Here is a 12,410-nt window from a genome sequence, read left to right on the forward strand (position 1 = left end):
TATGATAACGTATCGACGGCATTGACATCGTGTAATCGACTAAACAATTCTAAATTATTATCTACTCATAAAAAATATATCCATACGCTGCGTCGCTAATATATGTCTAGTACTTATATAACCTTTTCACGATTAGTTTTTATTGTAAATGAAAGCGTAATGATTTCATATAATCTGCAACCCTGGTTGCATTAAAAATTGCATAATGCAAAAAAAAAAATAATTGAATTAAAAATTTTTTTATTTTGTAAATCCAAATCTGGAATTTACAAAAAAAATTTAAAACCCAATAATCGGATTAAAAAAAATTTTTTAATTTCAAAAACCAGATTAAAAATTAAAAATAAAAAAATTAAAAATCTATTTTTAATCCCAACTACCGGATTGAAAAATAAAAATTAAAAATTTCAATCTCAATTATATGTTAAGAATTAATAAAAGAATTTGTTTTCAAATTAACATTTTATCACGTTCATTCTAATCAAAAAATAATATTTTAAATTTTTAATCCCAGATATCTTGGACAGCAAAATGAAACTTTAATTTTTAATCATAGCATCGTTAATTATTTAAAAAAAAATTTTTTTGAATTAAAAAATTTGCAACAGTGCAATTAACTAAAATTTTTATTTACAACTGATATGTATTTATGTAAAATTTATTTACCGCTGACATATGTTCATATTATTTGCCTTCCAATTTTTGTCTAAATAAATTTGTTCGATTCAAGTTTCCATGTTTTTCTAAGAAAACACGATCATCTGATAAATCTTACAAGTAAAGATTTTGTCACTAAATAATCTCGTTTAATGTTAACAATTGTCTACCGCTTAAATGAATACTAAATCGAACAATTACTGCTACATATAAATAGTTATTAGCTTTAATTGTGGACACTGATGGTCTGTGTAGAAAAGTATCGACTTGTTGCAATTACTTATGAGTATTGAAGTAAGACATACAAACAAACTTGTGTAGCTGATACTAAGCAGTTGTATATTTTAAATAATATATATGTATATACATATATATTTAAGAATAAAACACTTTTGCTAAATTACAAATACGAATAGTTTTTTTTTTTTTAATTTCTGTCTTTGTTATTTTTTTGTTTGTTTTTGTTTTTTGTTTGGTTTTGCTACGGAAATTTATGGCAAGTGGTTTTCATCTGCAATAAATCACTAAACATGAGTTAACTTAAACGAAGACTAAACTCTAACAACTACACATGCATACATACACACATATGTACGCTGGTAAGTGCTGTGTGTATAAAAAAATAAAATAAATATTAAAAAAAAATAAAATATACAAAAAACTATAATAAATTAAATTCACAAACGATTGCAATCAATGCGCAATATTGACATTTTATAAGCTATAAAAAAATTAACGCTAAGTATACGTTTATAAATGTATATGTATTTGTAAGTGTGTATTTGTGTCTAAGTATGCTAGTTGTATACTCTAAAGATTCTTTATAAGTTTATATGTATTAGTGTATTCCTTCCTAGTTAAACTACCTACAGTACGACTTGGATCACATATTTTTCAGCTTGTCTAATGCGTCTTAAACAAAAGTACAAAATACGAAAATAAAATTGTAAAAAATAAAAAACAAAATAAAATTGTGAATAACTCACAAGGAATAGACAAGAAATACTTTGCGCTTAACGACACGCTGTTTGCGAATAGGCGCACATAGCTTTCATAGCGTCGGCGTCGGCTTTGACGTTTAACTGTCAGCATACACTCTAACTTTTGGGCACGCAAACCGATGCCGCTTCGGCAACGCGTGACGCTCAGTATATATAATATTTTGATGACCACACAACCCGCGTGTCAGCAACTCACTACCCTTAACCTACCGAGAGAGAGATGTGCTTGCAGACTCATGCGCTGATTTCGGCGCCTGCGCACACGCACCGCACATTGTCGCCCACCGCTATACGTTTTACGCATTACCAACCACCATATAAGTGAGTATGTACCTTTACCGCCATTTGCCGTACGCCATGACAGCGCTGTGCCACCAACATCACCTTTCGCTGTCCATTTGACTACTTGAGCTTAAGAAATGTCAACAACGCCTTTTGTATCAGACTGCGATTGATGGTCGAATCGGCGGTGTAACGTACGCCACGTAAATTACCATCATTATGGTCAACCACACCGTACTCGCCAACAATGAAACCGTCATCGGTCTTCTCTTCCACGCGATATTTGCGATAGTTACGTCCCTCGACCACATACGCCACCTTGGCATCGTCGTCGTCGTCGCCGCCGCCGGTTTTACTGCCATCCCCAGCAATGCCATCGTCATCCAAACCACCTATATTCGCCACATTATCATCATAGTTGTTGTCTATATTGGCATTTGTGTTGGCGTTGCCGTGATAATGATGTTGTTGTTGGTGCTGTTGTTGATGGTGTATCGCACCGCGATTGGGGAATTTCGTGGTGCGCATTGCAAACGGTCTGGCCGTTGTAGTCATCGCCGCTATGCCTTGTATACCGTGGGCTCGTCCGTTTGTCATAACACTTACGGACTCTTCAATTTCGTAATTTTGCTCTGGGGTCGGCGTGTACAAGCCGCCGTCGTCGTTGTCGTTATTGTCGTCATCGCCATTGTGGTTGCTTTCTGTTGTGGCTGTTGATGTGGCTAATGGTTGGTTGTATTTGGAAACACACTTGACTAGATCTGCAGATTTTAGTAATGCAATGAAAGAAGAAGAAGAAGAGTAGAAACATTTATACTTTGTAAAATTGATACAATAACAGTAAATTAGAAGCGTGGAATTATAATCAGCTATAAATATGTCAAAAAATATTATGTGCATCCCAAAGCTTTGAATACCCAGGTGTCCAATCTACTCTGGATAATATCCAAAAGCTCTGCACACAAAATTATAGTCACTCGAAACGAGATATTACCACGAAAAACCCTCCAACCTTCATTTATTCTTCAGTGCACTTTAAAGGGTAAGTAACTACATAGGGATTTGGGAAAACTAGAAAACTTCTTATCTGACCCATCTATAACTATACTTATAATCTAAAAGCTGAGGCCTTCAGCTGCTATTATAGCAGCAGCGAATATTTCTTCAAATGTTTATGGGTTTGGCCCTGTGGTTAAACTGCACATTCCTGTCACCTGGACTTAAAGTGGAAAAGATATTAAGCTCCTTTTTTCAATCCAATCCAATCCAAAGGTATACTCTTAGAGAAAATCGTTCAGATCGGACCACTATGGCATATAGCTTCCATGCATATTGACCAATATAAATCAAGTTCTTGTAAGGAAACTCTTTTATATGTGAACGGTATTATAGCTTCGGTGCAACCGAAGTCAACGTTATTAGGAACTATTAAAAATCCGGAAAGCCAAATTGCGCAATAGTAAATGAACAATGGTTAAACCAATTGACCATAAATATCTAGAAAAATGTTTCATACGATGTAATGGCAAGATGGCAAGTCCAAAACCTTTTCCAGCTTTTTTCGATTCGTGAATTTAAGTTGCGAATCGAACCAACAACCCATATAAATCAAATGAACAGGCACAACTACAATAAAATTAAGCAAGGCCACGCATAAGGCTCATCTCTTCTCCTTTAAAGGAATGGTGGAAAAGTCGCCGCTATCTCTAATAGATTCGCTTAAGCCGAGAACCGTGGCGACAATTTTTATCGCGTGCTTAGTTTAAATAAAGCAAGAATTTTTTTTCTTCAAATCGTTTACTTCTTATATGTCACCCATTTTTTATTAATAATATAATAATCCTCAATACACTCACACACTTAACGACAATAAGGGGACCAAAAGCTCTAAAAACATTAAAACTGAATTTTCGATAGATCATTAACTACAACAATAAACAACCCAGCCAAACGCTCTCTACGACCAAAGTAGTCGTACATATTGACATACTTATTTAGATAAAAAATGCCTAACATAAAGCAAAATCATTCGTTACCACTTTGTCGGCAACTAACTACTCGTACTTAACTCACCTCGATTAGGCAATCCTTTGGCATTTTGATTAGAATGTTGGTCCGACAATGACGAATATTGACGTTGCTGCTGCTGTTGCTGTTGCAAGGCTGATTGAGACAACGACGCCGAGAAGGCGGACTCCAAGCATTGTCGTTGTCGGGGCGATGAGTAGGTAACAGCCGCCGGTGGACTGTGCGAGAAGTCGGGATCCAAGAGATGTTGCGGTGATTGCGGCGCATTCAATAAATCATATGGCAATTTATCCAAGTTGAAGAGTACCCGACGTGGTTGCGATTGCACGGAATGTGACTGTGATTGTGATAGCGATTGGGCAGGTTGCGTGGCTGTTTCAGCGTGTGACTGGCTGTTGGCTGGAGTATGCAAGTGAGTATGCACCGAACTATGTGAATCATGTGCACCATGCGAACTATGCGCACCGTGACTTTGACTATGGCTATGAGTATGCGAATGGAAACGTGTGTGATGCGTGTGTTGTTGCTGTTGATGCTGGTTAGTGGGAATTGACGAGATTGTGACTGGTGGATGTTCATCTAAAAGCTGTGGTGGTGCTGCTGTTGAGGTTTGTGCCTCACCGAAAGCGATGCGTGACACAATGGCGGGTCGGCGTGAGGGCATGTAACGCCCAGGGCGTGTAGTCGTAGTTGAGATTGTAGTTGAGCTGCTTGTAGAGCTGGACGTAGACGTTGAAGCCGTTACAGCAGCACCGGCAGCACTTGGTGACCAATAAGTTTTCGCCGGTTCACCATAGACTTTAGCAGGCTGTGAATATACTTTTGCTGGTTCGGAGTAAAACTTAGATGGTTGGCCATATACTTTAGCGGGTTCGGAATAAAACTTCTCGGGTTCACCGTAAACTTTAGACGGTTCGGAATATACCTTAGCTGGTTCGGAGTAAAATTTCGACGGCTCGCTGTACATTTTCGATGGCACCGAATAAAATTTTGCTGGTTCTGAGTTATGCGCCAATTGTGCACTATGTATGGGCTTCAAGCTCTCGCTAACATTGCGCTGTGCTTCGGCCAAAATGCCCGTATGCCGCCACGCATGTAAATCTTCCACATTCTGTGACAACGAACTATACGATATGGAGCGGGACTGTGGGCCGTGTCCTTCCTTGGTATTGTGATAGATCACCGTTTGGAAGGGCAACAATTTTTCATCCATATCAGCGTTGGCGGCATCATCACGGGCCACCGCTGCGGACGTGTCGCGCATAACGGTATCGCTCATGTCATCATCACCACTAATTTGCGTGTTGACATGTGAACGCGCTGCATTTGCAATGCTGTGATTTATGGGTGCGGACGTGCCGTTACGTTTGTTGCTGCCATTCTGATATGCAGCTGGTGCGGTGCGTGTGGAAGCGGACTGCGTTAGTGGCGCTGCCAACACGTTTTGTATATTGGTTGAGGCACTATTCTCCGAGTCGACCACATCCAAGTTGGCAGCCATTTTAACGGCACGTCCACTCACGGCATGTGGCGTGTGCAGTGAGCGCGGACTATTAGCGCGTGCTGCTTGCGGTGCGCCGCGCAACTTTTGTGGCGACATTGTCAACGGTTCGGCTTCCTCAATTGAGAATTCACTTTTGTGTGAACGATTCACAAAGTCGTCCATCGTTGAGGTAGCTGATGCAGTCATTGTCGCAGTTGGCGCTGTTGTTGTTAGTGTTGCCGTCATGGTGGACATGTTGTCAACGCTGTGGCTTTTGTCAGCGCTGTTGTCATGTGGTGTTTGCTTGTACGGCTGTCGCATTATATCTGTGTGTGGCATTGATGCACGTGTCTCGGAATATTTATTGCTCTGTTTTGACATATCTGTGTCAGCTATGTGATATTGATTGTTTGTTGTGCGACTTTGGCCACCACGTTTGCTCGATGATGACACGCTCACCGCCACTACCTTGACTTCATCGCTAGGATTTGATTTTTCATGCATGTGCACTTGTTCCGTCGCGATTGGCTTTGAAGTATGTTTACTATGTGTTTCAGTATTTTCTTTTTTTAGATCAATGTCACGCGCCACTGCATCCACAATGGCGTCATTGTCGTCGTACTCTTCGAGGAACACAATTTTACTGCCTGATGTCACCAACTTCACCACTTGTTTGCCCTCTTCAGCGTGCGTTGTTTTCGCCGTCGTCGTCGCTGTCGCTTCGTTCTGCACATTACGACTCTTATAACTAAGGCTACGCGCCGCCGCGCCTCTATTACCCAAATCACTTGACTGCGTAGTTGCAGCGCCTGTCGACTGGTAATGATCGGCGCGCGTCACTCGCCTTTCGCCAGCAGCCCCTGTGCTGCTGCTGCTGGTGCTGCCGCTACGCGCTTCCAGTCCGCGCACCACGCGTTCGCTTGCATCGTGCTCGCCGCTATGCAATTCGCGCTGTGATTCATCACGTTCGAAAAGCAACTTGAGAAACTCATTCCCCGCAATAAGATCGACTGTTGGTGCTGCGCTGGCGGGCCGTGTGTCGATCGTCGGTGCTCGCGCCAACATCTGTGTATTTAAGTAAAGAAATTAAAAATTAATTGGCATCACTTTAGTGTTATGGTATGTCATTTGTTTTCTTGCATTTTTACAATGTTTGTATTTCAACAGAATTACGGCATTTTTGCTGAGTATTGCTGGCGTTTTGGTGTCAGTCGAGTCATACTCTTTTAGCACTGATCTTGTGAGAAATTCATTTTAAGCATATGTTTATGATAATTAGATGGCTATAACACTTGTTGCAACGGCACCGCACATTCATATTTCTTAGTCAACAAGTATGTAATTGAGCTCCCATTACCCATTACCATTAACTTGCGTACTACAAGTGTGACAAGTGTGGAACGATTACAAGGCGAGACTGCTAACAAATATATGATCGAAATAAATTGTGGTCAATAAGTAAGAAACGTGTCTCAATTATAAAAGTGTTTTAAATGGAATGGGAGTGAATAATATTTTACTTTCACACAGACTGTCTGTTTCAAATATATAAACAATAACTTCAAATTAATTCTTTAAAAATTTTGTATTGTAAAATTGTAACCATTACTATGTCTACGGTTCAATGCTAGAGGATAGTAGTACGGAAAAGGTAAAAAGGGCCAGGAAATAATAAAATTAATAAATTTTAATTTAAAACAATAATTTAATTATTTAATTTGTTCAAAAATTTCCTCTTTCCTCAAATTTGGTCAAAACTGATGATGAAGCCATTAAGCCCAAAGTGGGTCTGAGAAAATGATTTTTCGCGCGAAAAGCCCTTACATTAGCCATCGGAGATCGTGAATTTGCAATGCATATGTCATCGCTTAATATGCTCACTTAAACTAACACCGCTCTCCTTATCGTCTAAACAAATCGAAATAGCATGCTTCTTGGAGCGCCACTTAGATGCCGTTGATGACAACATTTAAATTCCTTCATTCAAACAGGGTGAAATAATATTGCAATAACAACAACATTTTTTCATATTCGTAAAGAAGCAAACTCATTAGAAAAAACTGGAAGAATTTTGCTTCCTGATTATTAAGATTTTTATATTCTGATGTACTAGAAACAGACAAACGTAGTTTTCAGCTTTATAATAATTGAAAACCAATTTAGCATTTCTCAAAACCTATCATTTCGAAATGAATTGTTAAGTGTACTGAAAAATAATTAAACGATATCACAAAAGGTGTGTTTTAGTTTTACTTTTGGGGAAAAAGAGAGATAAAATGTTATACGTACATGCTCTGAAATAATATCGGTAATAACTACCAGGGCTGCCCTTTATGTTTGGTGAAAATAACCGAGTATTGCTTTCTACATGACGTCCTTATATTAGACTGAAATATTTATGGAAAAACTACTTGGTTACTTATTACAAACACTTTCCCAACTACTTTTCTTCTGAAGTTACATACTTAAGCCGACACTTGAATTCCAATAGAGGGGAGAAAAATCATTCAGGTAATTTAAATGTTCTTTTTGATAGCAATTGGATAAGAAGAAGGCAGAAAAATGCTGAGAATAACTTTGAGTATTAACTAACATTATTGCAAAAATTGTTATACCAGTTATTCTGAATAATAAAATTATTACTTTATTGCATAAATATATTTACATTTCTAATAGCAGAAAATTTTTATTTATTAGTTCTTTTATTTAATTCTTTGAGTTTATTTATTTTAAGGTGTGCCTGATTTTGAGTTTAATAATTATTGCTTAGAATAATACCAAGGGCATTTTTTTCTTAAGCGCTTGAATAATTTATAATTGGTATAATAATATTAATTCATTTTTATATTGGGGCATTACTTTAATGGGAACAACATGGGATTTTGAAGAGTGCAACTAAACATTGTAAAGATTTTTCTTTGAGTAATTGCAGACAACTCTAATAACTTGTAGGGATTATTCGATTTTTACTAATTTTAAGCCATGTGAAATATATCTATATACACTAAATGACAATAAGAATGAACACCAACACTATTTTATGAGGCTCAACTATTGAAGGAAAGTATTTATTTTATTTAAGAAATGATTCGGAAAATTTTAAGTTTTAGGGAGGAAAAATGTTCTAGAGGTCAAAAAAAAATTTTACTCATCTTCAGTTCTAAAATTTATATTTTAATATTAATTTAAAAAATGCATAAAATAATTTCATTAATTCTTCACTATAATATTGCTTTATTTTAGGCACATAACTATATATCTATAGTATTTCATTTACAATTTTTCTTCTCTGCATATTGTGTATCACCATGAAATTGAATATTTTCCAATATATTGCATTCTTCACAAAAATTCGCTCTGCATTTCCGGCATATTTATTGACACCGAATCAATTGTTCTACTCATGCATACAGGTATTATATAAAACTGAGCGAATACATCGACTGTGTAGCTAAGGAACACGCTACTCGCAATCAACTGTGCCTAACCTTGAGTAATTGACGTCGAACACATTTTATTAATGCAGTAATTTTTCCAGCTAATTTGCCTACACACACAAACACACATGTATATGTATGCTTGCTAAAATTAACCTATGCTAGACAACACCCAAGTGTACGGCTTTAATTCAACTTGATTGTTGACAAACGGTTCAAGTTACCAAATTACACTGACACCAGAACAAAAGACTTCAGCAACGAACTTGCCAAACTGTGAACAACTAATGCCATTGACAGATCACTTTAAAACACATAAACTGACTAAAATGCTCTAGCAAAATATTGTAGAAAATGTGTTCGCAATTTTTTATTGCGAAAATTTACATCAACATAGAATATTGACGGAAAACTAATACGACCTTAGATGCCGTCTCGCAACATGCATATTCCTATAATATAATAAGTGTATGAGAATTGTAAATCGAGCGGTTATATAGTATATCGGCAGCAGTCAATCAATTAAAAGCGATAAATAACTGGTTTCACAGGAAACCATTTCAACTCTATTATTTTTGAAAGGTTAATAAAATGTAGTTTTAGTTTAAGTTTTTAATTAATTTATATTGTTATCGATTATACGGAGAGAATTTTGTTTATAAAATTGACAAAACAAAAAAATTGTTTTGTTTAAAATATTTAGTTTTTAGTAATAAATAATACAAGTCATTTATGTAGTTACGAGTTATATGCTAATAGTAACAAAATGATTGCATTATTTTAACGAAATTTATAACCTGCTATTTATTAAAATGTTGAAAATAGCTGCATCAAAACGTAACTATTTCAATTAGCATTGTTAGAACTCAAAAATATATAATTTTTATATGAATTTAACTGCACAATTTTCATACTAACATTTGCCCCACTTAATATTCGATTTGAAATATTTTTTTTTTGATTTTTGACGATTTCTTGGGATGGATATTGGATAGATATCCAAATCAACAAGGTTCTACTTTTAGATAATTAATGTCTCATCATCAGTAGCTTGGAAGAGTAAAATCGTCAGAGTGTAGAGCACACGTAGAGCATGATAAAATGATGGAACAGAAGCACCACGAACGCCCAGCCTTTGGGCAGTTGATACGGTATATCTCCTGTGGCATCTAATTTTCCAATATAAATAATTGTGTAATTGTGTTAAGGAGCGCTATATGTTTTATTTGGTTGTGGAAGTAATTATAACGGTTATTATTTTTTGATCGTTTGACAAGCCTTTGACTGAAACGTCAGCTTTCATTTCATTATTTTTTACTCTAGCCCATATTCTACATACAACTGGTGAGAGAAAACTGATTTTGATAAAAAACAACATCTATTCAAAGCGACAAATAATTCTTTCAAGGGTTTTCAAAGAGCTTTTGCAGTTTCTGCCATAAATGTTTATAACATATGATCATTTCACCTATACATATCTTATATTGAACACACAGCTCTACAGGAGCCTCACCCAAGTCTACATTGATAAAGATGGAGGCAATTGATTGACGTAGACCACCATCTACAGGTAAGTGCCAAATCCAATTTCGATAGTGAGAAAAGAGTTATCTTGATGCATTCCAAAATTAATTTGATATATTTTGAAAAACCTTAAAGAATGTGTAAACCAATCAGTAGGTCTGTCAAAATTTGTTACTAAATATGCTTTTATATAAGATTTTTAAGATGATTTATATATCCATAGCTGAAGCAAACACTTCGAGTGACGTAATGAATGCGCTCAAACAAGAAAGAAGCAATGAATGGTATTTTCGATGAACATAATTTATTATTTATAAGTCGCTCATTTGAATATACATACATACATATATAAAAGAAGAATCACAACATTACCTTAAAACATGGTATTGAAGATTGTTATATTGTACAATCTGTTGTTGAGGGAAGTGGTAAGAGCTAAGTATCACAACACAATTCAGTGCTACCAATCTAGTACTTCCCAATACTAGCACTAATATTTATGCACTAAGGCTATTGTGCATGTTTTTTGTACCTTTAAACTGTTTTTCAGAGGAAAATGTGGCATAAAAATCTGGACCTGGAATTTTTGACAGCAACAACATACAGTAAATCGTCATGTGGGGGACTTGAATCAAATGAAGTTCTCTCATACTTTCCATTGAATTTAATGCTTAAGTATGCTCATTTTTAGCGTGAGCTATATTTAAATATAAACTAAACATTTATTTATTCATCTTATATGACACTGGTTCGAAATCAATCTTCACTGACTCTTTGGTTTCGACCTCACTCGTCAGCACGCAAGTGCCGTTACAATTATGTGGGCGTAGACTCTAGATCAGAGTTTGACGATAAGCAGCAAACAATGACCTACAGTTAATACAGCAAAAGCGCAAACCAAATGAAACAACAACAATAAACCTAATTATGCTATAGGATATGCAAATGCAGAAAATTATATGAAAACCTAGGTTTAGCTCTTAGTTGCTTAATGTGATAGTAGTACATAGCGAATTGAATGTAAAAAAACTACAATAACAACAACATTACGCGCTTTATCAGCAAGGAGTGTGCACACCTTTTTTCGCTACCTTCGCATATGTGGTAAAATTACAAAACATTTACATTCGCTTACTTATATGTATATATGTATAAGCATAAATATATAAACAAAAGCAACAAATATTATATGTATCAAAGTGGCCAAGGCGTAGTGTGTTAACAGCGCAGTCATGAAGCTCACATACATTTGTGCATTTAATTATATATGTATATGTGTGTGTGCGTAAGTATATCCAGCAATTGGTGGCGTTGCCATAAAAGTACAAAATAGCAGAAGTGCTACATATAATTGAACTGTAAAATGGCACGACACGCACACACAGCTAATTTAATAGCATAAGCGTACATTGACTTGCAAATGCATATGTTAACTTTTGTACATATATTATATATTATATTATGTTTGCATATATATATGTGTTTTATATGTAAGTTTTTGTTTTTGTTGGGCGGGATTGCAAAGCCGTTTACATTCTTTTATTTTAGTGAATTGGAATTTAACATTGACACGAAATCACTCAAAGGTATTTAATTGCTCGCTTTCAAATCAAACGTGTACATGCAAAAAACCAACAACTGTAACAAAAAAAGTAATTCGAGTAAAAAACAAACACATACATAGAGTAGAACAAGTCAGTTGCTGCACAAAAGAAATATAAACAAAAGCATTCATTTTATTGCGTAATCCGCTTTAGCGGCGACAACAAAAAAAAAATCTCGAGATGAAAAAAAAATTTTAATTGAAATTTAAATAAAAGAAAAATCTTAAGAAACGTAAAAAAACGATGCCAAAAATATACGGTTACCTTTGGCTTTAAGAAATTTATGCAATTCATCACTTGGGTGTCACATACAATACGAGCCAACATATGCACACTCATTTACATACATCCATCCACGTAAACATATATACGTTTATCTATACATATATATATA

General features: G+C 35.7%; 1 protein-coding gene across 1 annotated transcript in view; it reads right to left on the reverse strand.

The window, feature by feature from the left end:
- Nucleotides 1-382: 382 nt before the first annotated feature.
- Nucleotides 383-12,410, reverse strand: part of LOC106623287 (serine-rich adhesin for platelets) — a 56,582-nt gene continuing 44,554 nt past the window's right edge. The window contains exons 3-4 of the mRNA XM_036356883.2: nucleotides 4,014-6,516; nucleotides 383-2,701 (exon numbers count right to left, since the gene is read on the reverse strand). Of these exons, the coding sequence (XP_036212776.2) occupies nucleotides 2,061-2,701; nucleotides 4,014-6,516 (3,144 nt within the window). The 3' untranslated portion in view covers nucleotides 383-2,060. The remainder of the gene's footprint in view (nucleotides 2,702-4,013; nucleotides 6,517-12,410) is intronic.

Source organism: Bactrocera oleae, chromosome 2 (assembly GCF_042242935.1).
Source record: "Bactrocera oleae isolate idBacOlea1 chromosome 2, idBacOlea1, whole genome shotgun sequence".
Taxonomy (NCBI): domain Eukaryota; kingdom Metazoa; phylum Arthropoda; class Insecta; order Diptera; family Tephritidae; genus Bactrocera; species Bactrocera oleae.